Genomic DNA, 19,830 nt, shown 5'->3' with positions numbered 1-19,830 from the left:
GAGAGACACTGCGGTCCTAGTGCTGCTCAATGCGGCCCAGAACCTAGCCCTGCGGTGTACCCCCCGAGGGCGCAGAGCGGGGTCCTGGGGGTCGAGGCCCCGGGCTGAGCCCACCCCTCGGTTCCCGCATCCGCGGCCGTGAGCGCACGGTGCTCGGAACTCGGAGGTGCCCGCGGCTCCGGCGAGGCCGGCCAGGGAGGGTGCGAACCAGCGGCGCTCCGATCCGCGGAGTCCCAGCCTCGAACGTTCGGACCCTCGGATTCCGGCCTCGAGCGTTCGGACCCTCGGGTTCCGACCCCGGGTGTTCGGCCCCCGCGGCGCCGAGAGCCCGGAGCGCTAGGGCGCGCCGGCCACGGACTCGGAGCCGCGGGCGGCGGGCGGGACAGCGCCCCCGGTCCGCCCGTGGGGAGCGCTCGCCCCTCCAGGAAGCGCCCGCCTCGCCTCCCCACCTCCCTCCCCACCCCCGCCCCTTCTCGGCCGGAGGGAGGAGCCCGAGCCGCCGCCGCCGCCGCCCGCCCCGGAGGAGCGCGGGACCCCGAGCGGCTGCGAGCGCACGCGAGCTGGCCAGGGCCGCGCGGACAGCGCCGTGAGTCCGTCCCGCGCCTGCGGGCCCCGCCGAGCAGGGGAGCGCCCCGGGATGCCCCGGCGGCCCGGAGCGCGGGCAGCGGCAGCGGCGGCCGCGCCGTGAGGGCGGCGGCGCCCGCGGGACCCGCGGTGAGTGGGGCCCGGGCGGCCCAGGGGCGGGCGGGGCGCCCTGGCGCGAGCGCTAAGTTCGGCCTTGGGGCTCGGCTTCTGGCGCCGGTGGCGGGCTGGAAGGAAGCTGGGTTCCGCCTCGCGGGCCGTAGCGCCCCGAGCCCCCGCCACCCGCGCGCACCCACGCTCGGGCGCTTGGGTGACTCAGCTGCGACCCGGCCACGCGGGGGCGCTCCGGCTGCGTCCCGGGGCAAAGTGGGGAGGGTGCGGGACGGTGGCGCCCCTCAGGGTTCGAGCCCAGCTGTTTAGGGACTCTCCTACCTTCCCCGGGAGCCTGGGGGCGTCGGGAAGGTAGAGTCCTCGACACCGTCGCAGCTGCCGAAGCCTTGGGGTCGGGATGGCCCCTGGCCCCCCGCACCCTGCTGTCAACCCCCAGTCCCCCCGCCCCAGCGCCCTGCCGGAGAGCCAGCTCCCAGCCCAGGAAGAGGGAATGAAGGGAGGGAGTGGAGCTGGGCAGCTTCCCAGAAGTCGAAGTGTGTTTGCAAACTAGTTTTTTCGCAAAAGCTGTCTGGCACCTTTGTGGTTAAGGGGGTGGGGTGGGGGGACATGGGGAGAGAGAAAGAGCTAAGCTCCTGATTCCTTTCCGTTTCCCTGCAGCCCTGCTTTTCTGAGACTAGAGGTGTCTTACTCCGCTCTTGGCATCCCATCCCATCCCTCAGCCCCGCCCTCTGCCCCCCCCCCTTCTTGGACAAGCTCCTTGGAGAGGGGCTCCTTGGAAGGGGGCTGTGATTTGCCCAAGATCACAAGTGGGAACTGGACCCCGGGGCTCTGGTAGCCAGTTGAGGGCTCATCCGGCTGCCTGTGATTCTCCCAGCCCTGTTCTGTATTTGGGGAGAGTGACACCGGCGAAGGATCTGGGAGAATTATGAGCGGCCCTTTGTTTTGTCTGCCCTTAGTTTTTGCTTGCCTTAGGGGTGTGGGCTGTCACCCATGGGTGGAGTGCTTTTTCTGTTCCTTGGGGTACCCACAGCTTCAGTAACTGGGGGGAGGAACCCCTTTGTAACCTTCAGCAGCTGCAGCCTGCCTGTGGCCAGTCTTGCTGGGCAGCCTTGGGAGACCTGGGTCTGAATGTTCACCCAGCAGTGAGCTGCGGGGCCACTCTTCCCCCGCCCCCAGCCTCCCCGTGCTTAGCTGTAAAATGGGCTGATGGTCAAGGACCTGTGCGCCTGGAGGCTGGGTGCAAACATAAAGGAGTGGTTTTATTGCAATCCCTCTGATGTAGGGCCCAGTGTGCTCTGATGTTGCCCCAGGCAGGCAGCCTCGCTGGCGGCGGTGGGAGGGGTCCCCCTTGACCCCCCCCCCCCCCCCCGCAGGTCTGGCCATGGAAAGAACCAGGGACTGAGAATGTTGACACTTGGATTCTCCTTGCCCTCTGCTACTTCCTGTTTGTGTGCCTTCTCACTCACTGGGCTCGGGGGTTTTTCCATCTGTAAAATGAAGCAAACTATGACACATTACAGTTTATAGGGCTGCTGGGAGGCTGCAGCCGGGCACAGGGGTTCTGCAAAGTGGGGCGCGCTTCATGAATGGCATGTGTGGTGTTTCAAGGTACCCCCCCTCCCAGGGGCCATGAAAATTTAAAAACTCAGGGACAGAGGGCCAGGGATAGAGCCTCAGTTTCTATACGTGTAAAGTAGTAAGAACAATACTCTGTATACCTTTGTAATCTTTTAGGGTAATTGTGTATTTATTTCAAGGGAGTTGTGAGGATTAAATTAGGCAACAAAGGGCTCACGTGCCAGCACTGGGACTGGTCTGGTGACAAGCACTCGGTCACTGTTAACTGTCAGTATCGTTGTTCCTGGGAATACCCATCAGCCCGATGAGGGCATTTAGGATTCCTTCTGGGGTTTTCTCAGGCCAGGCTGCTGCTCCCTCTCCTGCATCCTCCTTGGAGAGAAGAGCCTCAGAAGCCTTCTAGACTGTTCAAAGTGCAGTGTCCTGAGTGGGAATGTTCCACCCCAGTGAGGAGGACACCATGAGGGATGGTAGATCCGACTGTCTTCCCATTCCCTGCACCTTGGGCTGGCCTCACAGGGCTCTAAGGAGTGACGGAAGAACAGAAGAACATTCTCTAAGAATTCCTTCACTCCTGTCAAAGCCGGGAGCATTGTCCCCAGGCAAGGTCTCCTACTGAGAAGCCCTCAGCCCAGGGCCAGGGTCCCAGCTGCCCGATGGAACTCCCCCCTTTTTCTCCCCCCCAACCCCCAACCCTTACAGGGGCTGCTGGATCAGGGGCAGTCATTTCAGGAATCCAGCTCCCTCTCCTTTGGAGAATTGGCCTCAGAAAGGGGGCAGGATCCCCTCCTGTCCTGCCCAGCCCCCCTGTAGGACACAGGATGGGCTCCTTGGGAGCCCGGAGGCTGGGTCACCCTAGGATCTTGGCAGGCAGCGGCTGGAGAAGAGGATGGCCATGTCCCACACCCACTGTCCAGAGGGAGACTCTGGGGCCCTAAGGGGAGTCACGGCTTCCTGAGGTCCTGTACTGCCTAAGAACAGGGTGGGGGTCTGAGGCGCCTCCTCGTTCTCAGCCCAGTGCCCTCACCCCTCTTTGAGCCACTCAGCCCCTGCTTCCGGGGTGGGAGTCAAGTGGACTGTGCTGTTCGGTGCTGTTTGGTGTTCTGGAGAGTTTCCCCACTAGCTCTGTCCTCACCTTCTTCCTCCAGGGTCTGAGATGAGGCTAATTAGCTGCTAATTGCTCACTCACTGGATATCACCTTGCTTAATTTTTCTCAGGGCGTTAGCCGCCTTCTGCGCTCACCTGATTTATTCATTTGTGTATCAGCTTATTATCTGCCCCTCTTCCCAAAGAGGGGCAGCCCCATGGACGGGCCAGGACGGTGCCCATCTTGTTCAGGGCCCTTTCCCTGCCCTTAGAGAGGTGCCCGGTAAATATAAGATGAATGGCTGGGGCCGCCCACGTTGCGTCCGGAGAGGGTGGGATTTGCCTGGCACCGAGGGACTGGGGGCTGGAGGAGGCGGAGGTGGCTGCTGATGCCGTGCGCTGCCTCCCCAGGGGACTGAGGTGCGCTGGGGAGGGTCACCCACTCCCCGCGTGACCTGGGCCACGGCTCTTAACCCCTCTGACCTCAGTTTCTTTGTCTAGGAAATGGGGCTCCTTACCAGGAGCTCTCCCCACTGCTTTCTTCATGGGGTTCTTCAGGCAGCTTTGAAAGGGCTTGTAAACCAGAGAGGGCCGTGATTCTTCTTCCACCGTGGCTTTGGGCCCCACCTTCCGTTCATTGTGCGCCACCTGGTTGTCACTCAGCAAGGGTTTATTGAGCAGCTCTGGGCCAGGGACGGTGCTGAAGCTAGGGCACCGCCATGGAGCTCAGAGTGGAATGGGGGGACAGAGAGGGTCCTGCAAATGGCAAGGAGGCAGGAAGACTTCAGATAGCAGAAAATGCCTCAAAGAGAATAAAGGAAGATGAAGTGAGGGGGGTGGGGTGGGGGGGGGCGCTGTGGGAGGCATCAGGGAGGCGTCTCAAGGAGGAGGCCGTGACGTTGGAGCGGGCATGCTGATCCATGGCAGTGGTCTCTGGTTCATGGCTGTGTCCCAGCTGTGCCTGGTGCCCAGCAGGTGCTCAGTGGATATTTTTGAAGGAATGAAAGAGGGAGGTGGGCCGCAGACCGAGGAGACAGCACATGCAAAGGCCCTAAGGTAGGAACATGCTTAGTGTATTCCAAGAGCCCTCTTTCTGCCTTGGTGGTCCTTGTATCTTGCTGGGGGCGTCTGCCTTGCCCGCTGTGACCTGGCTGTCCCCTCCTCATGATGCAGGAGAGAGCATGCTCAGCTCCCAGCAGATGACACCATCTGACCCCTCCCTCCTTTGGGGCCCGCAGCCATCTCTCCAAATCACCCCTGTGGCTCCTCGGAGAAGGGTGTGCCTTGCACCGTGGACGCAGGGAGCCCAGCTGCCTGGTGTCACGCTCTGGTTTGCCATGGACTAGCCGGATGACCTTGGGTAGTGTATTAGTTTTCTAGGGCTGCAGTAACACAGGACCCGAAACCGGGCGGCTCACAACAACAGAAATATATTCCGTTTTGGAGGCCAGAAGTCCAAATTCAAGGTGTTGGCAGGGTCTTGCTCCTCTAAAGGCTCTAGGGGAGGGTGTTTCCTTGCCTCTTCCAGCTCCTGGGAGCTGTGGCAACATCACTCCCTCCACTGTCTCCTTCCCTCGGGGCCCTGACCCCAGTCATAGTGGATTAAGAGCCCCTCCTACTCCCGTCTGACCTCATCTTAGCTAATTACATCTGTAGCCACTGTCTTTCCAGAAAAGATCATATTCTGAGGTCCTGGGGGGTTAGGATTTCAACTTAGCTTTTAGGGGAACATAATTCAACCTCTAATAGGCGGTTTACGTAACCGCTCCGTGCGTCAGTTCTCCGATCTGTAAAATGGGGTGCTAGTAAGAGGGCACCTGTCCTGGGACCGCAGGGAGGCCTCAGTGGAATGCTGTCAGCTCTGCACAGGACCAGGCACACTGAGCCCGTGCTACTTTCTCCTTCTCCTCAGGGAGGACTTCCGGGAGCTGGGACCCAGAGCCCAAGAGCAGAGGGTGATGTCCTTGACCAGAGGGACTCGCTGAGGAGGCGTGGGCCTGAGAGAGCACCTGCTCTCTGGCTCAGAGAGACCCGTCCCCGCTGTCGAGCTGAGGGTGGCCCTGCAGCGAGGTAGCGTGTGGGCTGGGCAGCATGAAAACTACAGAGCAGGAGGAAGCCGTCCACGTGGAGCGGGGAGAGCCCCACATGTGGAGGGCTGTGAGCAGCCGTGCCTAGCCACCCGTGCAGGAACCCATGAGGGGACTCGGTACTGGCTGAGCCCAGGTGACTTTCAGGGTCCGTCAGCCCAGAGACTCTGGGTGGGAGCTTGGGGCTGAGGCCCAGAGCAGCCCAGGGAAGACTGAGGGGTGTGTGTAGACTCCTCAAGGCCGGAAGGAGCCCAAGCCCTTCACAGGCAGGGAAACTGAGGCACGGAGTGGGCAAGGGACTTCCAAGAGTTAACACACTTTTGGGGAGCCCCTGTCTCTAGTCTCCCCATGGTAGTCCCCGGGTGAGCATGGGCACCACAGGGAAGGGGGGCCCAGGGCTGCTTCCGTGCCTGAAACTGCCCCCTTCGAATGAAGCCAGGTTGGAATGGCTCTGGCCGGTGGCCACCATCACCATGCCCTCCCGCCTCCATTATGAGCTTGGTCCAGCCTCCGAGCTCGTTACCAGGCCCACCCCCAAGTTCCCTGAAGTACTTTCTGCATCCCAGAGTACATCCACACCCATCCCCTGTCGCGCTTCCCGGGAGGCGGCAGGGCAGGCAGGCCCCTGCTCCTCTGCAGACCAAGGAGCTGAGGCCAAGGAAGGAGGAGGCGGCAGAAGCAGGACTTAACCCAGTGCCTGGATTCCCAGAGGGGTGAGTGGGGAGGATGGGGGCCACCTGGCAGCCTGGTGATAGGCTGGGGAGACACGGGCCAAGGCCTTGGGACCAAGGTTGAGCTGAAGCGGGGAGGCCCCCTTCCCCAGGGACCAGAGCTTTGGTGATTGGCGGCGGCGGTGGCAGGGGCGCTGCAGAGAACAGCCTCCCTCTGGGTGTAGTCTGGTGGAAGCTGGGGGCCTGGGGGCGGGGGTGTCAGACCCCTGCTGCAGCTCCCTCGCTGTGCGTCTGTGGTTATATTTATACCCATAATGGCCCGGCTGCCTGTCGGGAGTGCGGAGCCTTAGCCAAGGTAGAGAAGTGATTGGTGTCGAGATGCCACCCCCCCCCCCGCCTTGGCGAGAGCCCGGACCCACTCTCTGGGGGCTGCGTGCCACCTGGTGGGAGCTGGTGCAGCCCCGGGCTTGCAGGGAGGGCCTAGGGGTGCGAGCAGCTCAGGGCTGGACCCCCGTCCCCAGAGAGCTGGGGCTGTGGCTGGGGTTGGGGTGTGCCTGGAAGGTGAGACCAGACACGCTCTAAAGCCTTTCAGCTGGGAGATTCAGACACAGATCATGATTCTGAGGTCCCAGAATTCGCCAACCCTGGTGTTCTGAGAACCTGTAGTCCCCTTCCCCTTTCCTCACCGTCAGCAAAGGACGGTGACATTTCCTAAGCCAGTGGTGACAGTACGGTGACAATGTCACTGCCTCCCGCCAAGGACAGGGGCTCGGGAGGGGCTTTGTAGAGGAGTCCCTGAGTTTTTGGTTTTACGACATTTCCCTGAAGTATAAAACGTCCAAAAATGGAGCAGACGTCCCACGGTACGACTCAGGGACGGTCCACAAACCAAAGCATCTGTCAGCGGCGCCTGAGACCCAGGCATGGAAACACGACCGTCTCCGGAACCCCCCTCTCCCCGGCCCAGTGCCCCCTTCCGGTCACAAGCACCCCGCCCCCTACCCGTCCCACCACTCTTCCGATTCCCAGCAGCATAGACCTGTATTGCCTGTTTCACTCCCTATAAAGGAAATCAGACAGGACCGTGTACTCCTTTATGTCTGGCCCTGTGTGCTCGGCATGTCCAGGAGACCCGCAGTATAATCCACGGTGTGGGCGTTCCCGTTTCCTTGGCCTGCCTCCTGATGGTGGGCGTTCGGGGCATATCCAGCCTGGGGCTCCTAGAAATAGTGTTGCCGCGAGAGTCATTGCGAGGGGCCTTTGGTGAACTTACGTGCATGATGTTTCTGCCAGGCATTGCCGGGGCATCCCCTGTGATGTAGCTTCTGTAGACCTGCTGAATCTTCCTCCAAAGTGGTTGCAGCAGTCCACACTCGCACTGGCAGCCTGAGACTTCCAGGGACCCTTGTCACCCTCTTGGTATTGTCGGCCTGGGGGTGGCAGAGGGGGGTGAGGGGGACACCGTGGTACCGACGGCATTCGGTTTTGCCGAGCTCAGTTTGAAGAATGAAAGAGTGCAGTGAACGAGGTGGAAGGGCACTCCAGGCAGGTGGAAAAGCGTATGCAAAATGACAGAGGCACGTGGACGTGGGGCTGGAACTCCACGTCGTGGACAGCTTGTAGCTGGAGACAGAAGTGTGAGGGCTCTGTCAGGGAGCTTGGGTGTTGTCCTGAGAACAGCCTGGAGCCACGGAGAGGTTTTTCTCATCTTGAGCCAGCACCTACAGTGTGTCAGGCCTTTTGTACTTTCTAGTCGATGGCTAAGAAAAACTAAGATCCAGAAGGACCAAAGGACTTATCCGGAGTCATCTTAGCAGAGGCTCTGGAATGCAAAACCTTCCAAGCGTCAGTTTGCTTATCTGGAGAACAGGAGTGGTGCTAACACCTCGCTCAAGGATGTTGTGGAGCTGTAGAAGTTAAAGTCCATACTGGACTCAGCACAGGGCCTGGGGCAAGCGTTATGATGACTCTCAGTTTATTACTATTTCTCCGTCAGAAAAACCACAGCAGCCTCCTCTTTTCCCTTCCAGCTGACAGATAGGGGTAGGCCCACCTAGCTTCCATATTTAGGAAGGGCTGGCCCAGAACTCCAGCCCCAGCACCCTGTTTTCCTGTCCCGTGCGGGTCTCCTAGGAGCTGAAGTTTGTAGTGATGGTGAATTTTATGTGTCACCGTGGCGAGGTTATGGTGACACCAGTCTGATGTCGCTGTATAGGTATTTTTTAGATATGATTAACATTTAAAGCAGTAGACTTTTATTAAAGCAGATTACCCTCCGTGATGTGGGTGGGCCTCATCCAATCAATTGAAGGCCTTTTAGAAAAGCAAAGACTTTCTCCAAGAAGAAGGAATTCTGCCCCAAGACTACAACATAGAGGGGCACCCACCTGGCAGCCGTCTCTGTTGGTAGAGCATGCGACTCTTGATCTTGGGTCGTGAGTTCGAGCCCCACGTCAGGGGCAGACTTTATTTAAAAAAAAAAAAAAATATATATATATAAATATTAAAATATATATATTTATATATATATATATATATATACTGCAACATAGAAATCTTGCTGAGTTTCCCGCCTGCCTCGCCTGCCCTGTGGATTTTGGACTTAGGACTGCCATGTCACCTCTGACCTGAATTTCCAGCTTTCCGTCTTGTCTTACAGATTTAGAATTTGTCAGCCCCCACAACTGCATGAGCCAATTCTTTAAAATCTCTTTCTCTATATATAGCTATCCTATTGGTTCTGTTTTCTCTGGGGAAGACTCATACAGTTGCCATTTGTCTTCCTGGATCATCGTGTCTAGGAAATGGGGCAAAGGAGGTGACTTAGATCTGGACACAGTCAAGACACAATCCGACCCCAGAAATTCTGCCAGTGTAGCCATCAGGGCCAGTGGGGACCAGGCATCTCGTTCTCCGAGGGCTCTGGCCAACAGTGTCACCCTCTAGACGGGACATCGCAAACTCAGAGATCTGCAGAGACCTGGCTGGGAACAGTTCTGGTATGAGGACCAAATATGACATCTGCCTAATTACACCAAGTGCGGGCTAACTCAGAGCCCTCCCTGGGACGTGGCCAGCCATGAGGTGGCCGTATTGCAACCTTGGATCTAGGAGCTCAGTGCTCAAAGCATGGTCCCAGATGGGCAGCCTCAGCATGCTGGGGGCTGGTTAGAAACGCAGACATTGAGGTCCCTTCCCAGACCTGCTGAATCAGAATCTGCATTTTAGCACGATGCCCCACCTAGCCACCCCACTGGCCCTTGTGTATACTTTAGCCCACCGCAGAATCACCAGGAGGGTTTGTTAAAACACAGGTTGCTAAGTGCCACTCTAGGGGTTCTGACTGAGCAGGTCTGGTGGGGCCCAGGATGCTGCATTCCTGACAAGCTCCCGGGAGATGCTGAGGTGGCCCACCTGGGAAACACACGTGGAACTGCGAGAGCCTGGGGCCACCACCGCTGGAGTCTCTGCTGTCAATGACGAGACCCCACGGAGCGAGATTCTCTGCATGCGTGAGGACCCAAAGGCCCTGAGGCATGCCCCTGGTGGGGCCTCAATCCGTTATCCCCTCCCTGGCCCCCCAGCCACCATGTTGCTGGCCACTGGCATCCCAGCCCGGTGTCTTCCGGTTGAAAAGGGGAGCCTAGAGCCATATTTCTCAACCAGTTTCAACTCTCGGCCCCTTTTACGTAATCCGTACACTTCATGCATCTCCCGAACTTTCTATCTGCTCCGCCTGCCCGCAGCCATCAAGAATTGCTGATAATAGCACCAGCTACAAGCTGTCATTCTAAGTGCTTAATCCTCACCCTACCCAGTGAGAGCTCTCTCACTGTCATCATTTTGTAGAGGGAGGAAACTGAGGCCAGAGATATTAAGTAACTCGCCCAAAGACGCACAGCGGGTAAATAGCAGAACCAGGGATTCAAAGTCAGGCCTTCTGAGTCCAGAGCCTGTGGTCTTCACTGTCGCCGGCACCGATCAGAAGACTGAGCCCCTCCTTGTTACTGCCACCGACCAGACTTTGTGGAGTGTTATTTTCCATAGTGGGCACTGAAAACGGCATTTCTTTTTTGCATCTTCTAAATATCAAGTTAAACACGCTTTTTCAAGGGGCACATTGCTGACCTCCACCAGAAGTCCTGACAGGCTGTCCTGTTGTTACACTTGCCCCATACTCTCCACCAGTTGAGACTCTCCGGAGTAGGGACTTGCTGCCTCCCTGGGCACCTCAGCCCTGCCCTTCACCTTCCATCCCCTCTTTTCCCCAGCGGGCTCCCCCAGCTCAGCCGTCTGCCTCCCCCCGCTCCACTGCCCATCTCCCTCTGCTTGCCTTTCTTGGTGCCTCCCTGACACTGCCCATCTCTGAGTTGGGAGCCCTCCAGGCCTCGGCATCTCCTCCCCTTAGTGAGTAGGGTGCACAGCCAAGCTCCTGGGTCCTGAGCCACTGGGGCCAATAGTGGGCGGAAGGATGGAGTTAAGCAACCAGGCCTTTGGCCTCAGCATCATACTTCCCTGTTTTGGAGAAACCACTGCCCCCTCCGGGGCCTCAGTTTCCACCCTTGTGAAGGGGGATGTGAAACCCTCCCCTTCTGGTCTCTTGGAGCAATCATGAGGGTCCAGGGTTTGAGTCACGACTTTGTGATCTTTGTGATGTGTGTCAGGAAGAGGTGGTTGTCATTTCTCTGAGATTAAAGAGCATGCATGGTGGGTTTTCTCCCTCCCTCTACAACCCTCTACGCCCATGGCTCAGCACCCAAGTCTCCAGATCCTGTTCTGTCCACCTGAAGGGCAAGATGTATTAGGAGCGAGGGCCAGTGGACCCTGTGGGGGGCTGAAGCCTCTGTGTCTTGTTCATTGCTCTTCATTGCAGGGCACTCGGGGAGTGTTTGTGGAAGGAATGAATGGGAATTCCCAAGCCCTGCCCTCTCTGCCTCATCTGTAAGAGAGACTACTAGTTTTGTATCTCCCCCTTCCAGCCCCTTCCCTGAGGATCTGGCCACCCTAGAAGACCCGTGCCCACCTGGGCCAAGAGTCAGGACGATCTGCGAGCAGGCCCTGGCTCCCCATGCCCCCTCTGCAGCCCATAACCTCAAATTACCTGTGGGGCGGATGCTGCATTAAGGAGGTTTCCATTTGGCCCAGATGCGCATGGCAGGCCCAACCCTCCCTTAATGACACCTTGTCCGCCTGCCCTCCTGCTGGAGTAGGAGGGGAGGGGGCCCGGCCCGGCATAAGCTGTGATTTCTTTTTCCGTTGCGTCAGGCCTCAGGGTCCGGCCCGCCTGCCCGCTGCCGGGCTGGCACAGAGGGGCCCACTCTCACCCTCGCCTGCCCCAACTCTGGACATCATGTGCTCCCCATTTCGGGGATCCAGAAGCTTCCTCCCAGAGGGTGAGTTGGGGATGGGGAACCTGCCCGCCCCGAGCTGGGGGAGAAGTACCCCTCCCCTGCCCACCTCTTGTTCACTCTAGCTGGGGCCTGCCGGCTAAAGCAGGTGGAGTTGCCACGGGCTCCAAGGAGCTCGGCCCAGCCTGACCCTCCCCTGGGACCTGGCCCTTCCGGCCATGCCCTCAGCCAGGCCGGAGCCAGTGTCGGGTGGGAGGACAGCAGAGGGATGGCGGTGGCTTGGACGTGGGGGAGGGCAGGGGCAGGGGAGAAGCCGCCCTGGGTGTTCATATGCGTGCGTGCCTTTGCCGCTGGTCACCGGGAGCACGCATACGCGTGTGTATATGTGACCATACACTGTGTGTGCATGCACAGGGGAGTCCCTGACGCCCCTCGGGATGAAAGCAGATGCCTCTGACTTGGCAGCAGGGGGAACGGTGTAGCATCCAGTGTGTCATGAAGGGGGCCCATCAGGTGGAGAGGAGGCAGGTAGCCTGGATGGAACCCAACCCATCAGGGATGACCCCAGATGATGGGGGCAGTGAGAGTCCCGAGGAAGTGGGGTTCCCTTTGGCCATGCTGCCTCCCCTTCGTCCCCGCCTAGGTCCTAGTTCCTTCACCGTCCTCAGCCGTGCCCCAGCCCTGGCCAGAGGTCGCAGATGGGCCTGGGGGGCCTGGAGACCCGGCTCATACCCTGCCTCTGTGGCTTCCTGGCCCTGAGACCTTGGGCAGGTGACTTGTACTCTCTGGACCTGTTCCCTCATCTGTAAAATGGGGGTCCCTGTTGGGGGCCACCCCACTTCCGGGTGGTTGTGAGCATAAACAGGCGATTCCCTCAGCCACATGGCAAGGTGTCCGTTTTGGACATCCCAACCCCCCCCCGCCCCTCCCCCCCGCCTGCCCTCCAGACTGGGTTGAGGACTTGCTTCCCCCTCCCCGACATGGAGGGCCACCCAGCTGTACACAGGGAGAGTGAATGCAGTCTCCCCAGCCCTTTCAGTGGAAACTAATTTTTACACAACAGGAATGAATCCTGCAGGCAAATTGCAGTGCTGTCCTGATGCTCTGGGTTCGCATGATGATGATGAGGTTGTAGGGACAGACGGTGGGAGGGAGGGGGCTGAGGACTGGCTTTGTCAGTGTCCCCGATCCTCCCCTGTCAGGCATGCCCTGAGGTGCACTGTGTCTGGAGAGCAAGAGGGCCCTCTGGCGCCAGCCCCACCCTCGCCCAGGCTTTGTGCAGACCGGGGCCTCCATCTGCCCAGCCAGAGGCGGGCTGGCACTCAGGATGCGGGCCATGGCCCGGGTCCGAGGGAGAAAGCTGGGCCCAGCATGGCCACTGCGGCTTGGTCCCTCCTCCCTGGCTGACAGCCACCTCCTCGCCAGAGGCTGCCTCTCCATACTAACATACCCTTCTGCCGACAGGAGCGAGTCAGCTGCTCAAAACACAAATCAGATCTTGTCACCTCTCTGCTTAAAACCCTCCGAGACTTCCATCACTTTCAGCATAAAGCCCCAGTGCCCCCCAGGACCTGGCGGCTCTCCCCGCGCTGTCAGCTAGCCTGTGAGAGTTGAGACTGGGCTGGGCGGCCTTCTTGCTATAGGATCCCAGGCCCTGGGTCCCAGTCCCAGCCCGGGGCCTGGGACCTAGTAGATGCTCAGTAAACACTCTAGAGTGAATGAATGAGGATGAGCAGGTCACATGCTCAGCTCATAGTCAATGCTCAGAAGCACAGCCAGTTGGATTCGCATCCCCCGCTCTGGGGCAGTGCAGGGCCGGTCACCCACTCAGCAGTGAGGGGGTGACATATTAGTCAAGGCCTATGTGGGTAAGTGGGAGCTGGACTCATGCACACGGTGATGGGGCCTCTGTGAACTATGCACGAGCTGCTGGAAATAAGACCCGACCACCGGAGTCTGGGAGGGCTGTGTCGTGAAGTCTTGTGGGCAGATGAGGAAGCTAAGGCACAGAGAGCCAGAGGGCTTGTCCGTGGGGCCTTATTATGGGTGGAGCCCAGAGCTCCCCTCCATGCCCTGAGATGGGTCTCTCCACACTTGCTTCAGATGAACTTGGAGGAAAACTGAACTGCTTTAGAGGAAGCAAATGCCAGTAATTAGCCATGACAGTGGAAGGGGTACATAAGGTGGGGGAAGTCATATGCGAATGAAAGTGTAAATTCTATGTTGACGATAAGGACCAACTCAGGCAGGATCTGAGCAATGTGGAGGGTCTGTCCATTCACTGATTTCTACGCTCATCTTTTTGATTCAGCAAGCATACACCTTGTGCATCAGTCACTGTGCTTAGGCCCAGGACGCACAAGATGAACGAGGCTGCAATGAACAAGGTCAAATTTCGGATAAGTTATCAAGATTGAGCTTCCTAGTGGCCAAAGCAAAGAGGGAAACCCGAGCTATCATAAGCTCCACTCTAGCCACAAGATCCCAAAATATTAATCGCCCAGGAGAAGCCCAGGTTTTCCTGGCAAAATGAGTGTCTTAGATGCGCATGTCCACTGTGATCTGTCACTAATCTGACAGGGGCGACTTGGCCTTGTGCGTGTCTCATAGGTAAAGATTGACCAACACAGATAATAACTTCGGACTAAACATGCCCACCAGAGACTCATTTTTCTTCATTCTCCTCTTGTCAAGCTTGTGCCTTTGTCATCCTGGCATCAACACACCTGTCCTTCCATCTCTCTACCCCCATCTCGAAGGTCAGGGGGTGACACCTCCTCAGGGTGGGGTGGTACAGCCCCATGTCTGTACCCTCTCTGACCCCCACTTCTATCCCCCTAGACCGCCAGGAACTGCTGCCACCACCACCAACCCCCATGGCCTACATCCCTAGTGGGGGCGCCCCGGCCGCGGGGGTGGCACCCGTGGGCTCTCAGTATTGCGTGTGCAAGGTGGAGCTGTCAGTGAGTGGCCAGAACCTGCTGGACCGGGATGTGACCTCCAAGTCTGACCCCTTCTGTGTCCTCTTTACAGAGAGCGACGGCAGGTGGATTGAGGTGAGAGCCCTCCTTGTGCGTCTGGGGTAGGTGTGGCGTGGCTAGGTTGCTGGGGAGGGACTCCCACTGGATCCTGGGACCTCCAGGTTATGCCCTTGGAGGGAGTTGGAGGGTGCGACAGGGATTACTTAGAAGATGTTAGCTTTTATTTATTTATTTATTTATTTTTTAAAGATTTTATTTATTTATTTGACAGAGAGAGAGAGACAGCGAGAGCAGGAACACAAGCAGGGGGAGTGGGAGAGGGAGAAGCAGGCTTCCCGCTGAGCAGGGAGCCCGATGTGGGACTCGATCCCAGGACCCTGGGATCATGACCTGAGCCGAAGGCAGACGCTTAACGACTGAGCCACCCAGGCGCCCGAAGATGTTAGCTTTTAAAATAAAATTTTAGAGCGCACCTGGCTGGCTCAGTCGGTGGAGCATGTGACTCTTGATCTCGGGGTCGTGAGTTCAAGCACCACGTTGGACATGGAGCCTACTTAAAAAAGAAAATTAAATTTTATTTAAAATGTATTTAGGGGCACCTGGCTGGCGCAGTCAGAGGAGCATGCGGCTCTTGATCTTGGAAAGGTCATGAGTTCAAGCCCCCCATGGGGTGTAGAAATTATTTAAATAAATAAAATTTTATTTTATTATTATTTTTTAAAGATTTTACTGATTTATTTGTCAGAGAAAGAGAGAGAGAGAGCGACCACAAGCAGGGGCAGCGGCAGGCAGAGGGAGAAGCAGGCTCCCCACCAAGCAGGGAGCCCAATGCGGGCCTTGATCCCAGGACCCTGGGATCATGACCCGAGCCAAAGGCAGACGCCCAACCATCTGAGCCACCCAGGCGCCCCAATAAATAAAATTTTTAAAAAATAAATAAAATGTATGTATATAACTACTTAAAATAATATTTGTGTTTAAGCTATTATGATTACGAGATTTATAATTATATTGTTTTATATTGCAATATATTTTATTTTATTTTTATTTATTTGACAGAGAGAGACACGGTGAGAGAAGGAACACAAGCAGGGGGAGTGGGAGAGGGAGAAGCAGACTCCCCACTGAGCAGGGAGCCTGATGCGGGGCTCGATCCCAGGACCCTGGGACCATGACCTGAGCCGAAGGCAGACGCTTAATGACTGAGCCACCCAGGCACCCCATATATTGCAATATTTTTAATTACTATAATATATAGTTAAAACCTTAGAGTTTTACAAAATGCCTGCTTCCATTTTTAAAATAACTTTCCACATTTACTCCTAAATGAACGCACAGTCAGTGAGGAGCAGACAGAGAAATGGGGAACTCAGGCTTTGGTCCCAGAGCTGGAGCAAGACCCAGGTCTGTCACTCCCTGCTGTGTGGCCTTGGGCAAGTGGCTGTCCTTCTCTGAACCTGTCTCCTTATCTCTGAAATGAGGATTTTTTTCCCCCTGTCTCCCTTGCAGAGCCCCAGAACTAGGGATGTGGACGGTGCCAAGGACTTCTGAGCCTGAGGGCTAGGGAGAGATGCAGCTTGAGGAAGGATTTTGAGAAATCCAAACTATTAACACTTTCAAGTTCTATAAGTTGCTTTGTTTTTACTTTAAAAGGGGTCTGTGTTCATTGTAGTATATTTAGAAAAGAGAAACCTAAAGAAAACAACAGTGGGAAACCTGCGTGTCAGGGAGAACCACTGTTAACGGTTTGGTATCCGGCCTTTGAGGTTTTTTTTTTTTTTTTTTTTTAAGATTTTATTTATTTGACAGAGAGAGACACAGCGAGAGAGGGAACACAAGCAGGGGGAGCAGGAGAGGGAGAAGCAGGCCTCCCGCAGAGCAGGGAGCCTGACGCGGGGCTCAATCCCAGAACCCTGGGATCATGACCTGAGCCGAAGGCAGACGCTTAACGACTGAGCCACCCAGGCGTCCCCTTTGAGGTGGTTTTATATGCAAGTAAAATTTCCAAACTATGTATCTATTTTTAATAGTTCTTCAACTGAGCCACAGTGGACAGACCACTGAACATACTGTGGTTTACAAAGAGTTTCCACAGGTGTTGGCTCCTTCTTATGATGCCAAGGAAATGGTGCTGAGGTTGTTGACCCATTTTACGGAGGGAAAGCTAGGGCCCCGGAATGGGTAGAGACTCCTCTGTGTCACTCAGTGCCCAGCCAGAAGCGGGAGGTGGGACGTGGGGTCAGCCAGGGACTGAAGCCAGTGTGCCTGGAGCATCCTGGTCCCCTCTGCCAGGTCTCTGGAGCCCCCACCTACCCCTCAGGGAACAGTGTCCTCCCCACTACACCCCACCCTCACTCACGGCACACACACACCCCCACCCCCACCCCCCAGACAATCTCTCTCTCACCCAGGCTGGCCACCCTTGCTAAAAATAGCCCAGGGCCAAGACCTCTTCCATCCCTGCTCCTCCAGCCTTTGGAAATGGACTGGGTGGGAGGAAAAATCAACATAACCCGGGCCCCAAAATAGACCATGACCCGGACTCCGCGGTTTGGGGCCCCGTGCAGAGAGGCCAGGAGGCGGGGTTCCTGTCCCAGCCCCAGCCCTGACCCACAATACGAGGCCCAGCCTTTCCCCCGGCCTTGGTTTCCATAGTAGGTGGGGGGTGTTGGGCTGCACAAGGCCCAGCTACAAACATCTGCCCCCACCTGCCCCCACGGACCCCTCCTTTTTTCTGTTCTCTCAGCTTCCATGTGAAATGTGGTTTGGAAAAAGGGTTCTTCCAAGAGAAAAAGGATGGAAACCACTGATAGTCAAATCCCGTCGTTTTACGGAACTGGAAACTGAGGCCCTGAGAGGAAAAGGGACTTGCTGTCTGTCACTTACCTAGGCAGAGACACACCTCGAGCTCTTGCCCTGGCTCCTGGTATGGCGCCCCGGCCAAAGAGTTCAGAGTGTCAGCGCTAGAGTCAGACCTGGGTTCAGGTCTTGACACTGCCCCTCTAACTGTTCAACCCTGGGTAAGTCCCTTAACCTCTCTGTGCATCAGCGTCCTCATCTGTGAGCTGGGAGTGGTAACTGGCCATGAGTAGGTGTTCAGCCAGTTCGCAGAATGATTCCAGGCAGCCTGACAAGGCTTGAACCAGCTGCCTGACCCCGGGTCCTGTCTCCCTGACCCTCTGCTAGTATGACAGGACGGAAACCGCGGTCAACAACCTCAACCCCGCGTTCTCCAAGAAGTTCGTCCTTGACTACCACTTCGAGGAAGTGCAGAAGCTCAAGTTCGCCCTGTTCGACCAGGACAAGTCCAGCACACAGCTGGAAGAGCATGATTTCCTGGGCCAGTTCTCCTGCAGCCTGGGCACGGTAAGCTGGGCCCCTCCAGGGGGCCAAGGGCAAGGCAGTCCCCACGCCCGCCATCACGCTGCTCCCAAGGACGGGGCAGTGCCTTGGAGCAAGTCTCTTCTGCGGCTTGCTTTCCCTAGTTCGTCTTCCTGGCTGGCTTCCAAGGTAGCGTTGAAAATGCAGATAGCCTTGGGGGCCAGCAGGTACAAAAGGGGGTGAGTAGCCTTTGGGGGCAGGCTGGAGAGTTCCCACAGCAGTGTCAGCAAGCTGTTGCCACAGAGGAATGGGGACACTGTGTGGCCAGAACTTCTGACTGTTAGAAGTAAATCAGATGTGGTCTTCACTTCTGGTGCAGGAGCATCTGACCAGCAAACAGGGCACCCATGGGAGTCCGTTTTGGTGGCTGGCTTACTGTGTAAACTTGGGCAACTTCCTTTCCCACTTCGGGCCACACTCCCCCCATCCAGCTCGTCCTTGGTGAGCATATGGAGGCCCTCGCACCAGTTCCAACCACCCTTATGGCTGTGTGCCCTTGGCCGAGCCCCGCCCCCTCCTGGGCCTCTGCCTCCCCTCCCCCCATCTCACTGGGGGCTAATGATGACCGCCTGGCCACAGTGATGGTGGAGGAAGTGTGCACACCGAAATGGCCTGGACTTTCCAGGAGAAGGGATGGACCAAGCCTGGGCCCGCTGCTGTGAGAGAAGCAGGGCATGTCTTGGGATTCCGGCCTGGGGTCCCCTCCTTCCAGGGGTAACGGAAGGGAGCTGCAGGGTGAGCGACCGCCCCTGGCCAGGAGAGAGGGGCAGGGCTGGCAGCCGGTGGCCAGGGCCTGGGGAGAGCTGCGGCCACAGGGTGGGGGTGGGGAGGCCTCTGGACCAGAGCGAAGGCCCCCCGCGGAGGGTCGCGTGTGCCAAACGGCCTTTCTCTGCTCCTGGTCTTCCGGTGACCTTGGACGCCCCCAGTGGCTGCACCGGCAGGACAGGGGTGCCGGCGGTGAAGGCCACCAGGGCCCAGAGCAGGTGGTGAAGGGCGAAAGTGGGCTAGGGAGGAAAACCAGCATGGGGGTGGATAGGACCGTGCACAGATGAGCACAAACACTGGCATTTCCCCCAAGAGGCCGAGAACCAGGGTGGCCCCCGAAAAGCGTGGGAATGGGGTGTACAGAGATGGTGGAGGGCAGCTTTACAGTGTGTTCTGCTTTCCCTGTCTATATGGTCTTGATGGCTGAGCGCTGTGTGAACGTCTTCCCTATTCAGAGCATGAAAATAGAAGAGGAGTCAGGATTTGATCCTCTCCATCAGGGATCACACCCTGTGGGTGGGGGCGGTATCTGTAGATGGCTTTAGGGGAGGCTGTGAGGGGGCTCGACTCCCTGCAGACTCCCTGCAGGTGCCTCGGAAGGTGACCCTTGGCAAGAGCCTTTGCCTGGGGGCAAGCAGGTCAGTGGGGGTACGACTGGCGGGATTCCACACCAGCTGTGGGCCCTCGGGCAAGTGTCTTAACCCCTCTGGGCCTCTGTCTCCTTCGCTGCCCAGTGGGGTTAACGACGGTTGCTGGCTGCTCCCTGGGAGGACAGTCACGCGGGGGGGGGGGGGGGGGGGGGGGGGGGGGGGGGGGGGGTGTAGCCAGCACCCGCATGGAGCCGCGTGCTGTGAGTGGTGGCTGTTGGGCATTTCTCCTCCCCACCAACCCTCAGGAGCACCACTCTCCTCTCTCCCGCCCCCCCAGATCGTCTCCAGCAAGAAGATCACTCGGCCTCTGCTGCTAATGAATGACAAGCCTGCAGGAAAGGGCTTGATTACGGTACCAGCCCCCTCCCTGCTCTCCCGCACCCCTCCGCCTCTGCCCGAGTCCCTCCCCCATCAATGGGCTGTTTCCCTGGCAGATAATCACCAGCTTTGTTTGGAGTAAAAAGGCCCAACTTACAACTTAGCAACAGGTCTCTTAGCAACGGGCTCTTGGCACCACATATGATGCGTTGGGGGCCGCCAAGCTGGTAGTAGGGGGCTTGCCAGAGGCCCTGGTGGCCTCCTCCTCCCA

The 19,830-nt window shown here is 57.6% G+C and overlaps 1 protein-coding gene across 11 annotated transcripts in view; it reads left to right on the top strand.

The window, feature by feature from the left end:
* Nucleotides 1-500: 500 nt before the first annotated feature.
* CPNE2 (copine 2) overlaps nucleotides 501-19,830 on the top strand; it is a 48,160-nt gene continuing 28,830 nt past the window's right edge. For 8 of the 11 annotated variants that reach the window (XR_003211625.2, XM_073880253.1, XM_073880256.1 and 5 more), the window contains exons 1-3: nucleotides 14,306-14,520; nucleotides 17,632-17,811; nucleotides 19,519-19,593. Coding sequence is in view for 10 of the 11 variants with exons in the window: in XM_073880253.1 (XP_073736354.1) it covers nucleotides 14,341-14,520; nucleotides 17,632-17,811; nucleotides 19,519-19,593 (435 nt within the window). In the remaining variant the exon portion in view is untranslated. Of the gene's footprint in view, nucleotides 715-5,270; nucleotides 5,429-14,202; nucleotides 14,224-14,305; nucleotides 14,521-17,631; nucleotides 17,812-19,518; nucleotides 19,594-19,830 lie in introns of those variants that run through there. The other 3 variants (XM_025889179.2, XM_025889180.2, XM_025889177.2) reach the window with 3 other exon arrangements.

Source organism: Callorhinus ursinus, unplaced genomic scaffold, assembly GCF_003265705.2.
Source record: "Callorhinus ursinus isolate GAN/ISIS: 27379988/994484 unplaced genomic scaffold, GSC_fseal_2.0 scaffold37, whole genome shotgun sequence".
Lineage (NCBI taxonomy): Eukaryota > Metazoa > Chordata > Mammalia > Carnivora > Otariidae > Callorhinus > Callorhinus ursinus.
The sequence above is the reverse complement of the archived record's forward strand: the minus strand, read 5'-3'. Positions and strand labels throughout refer to the sequence as shown.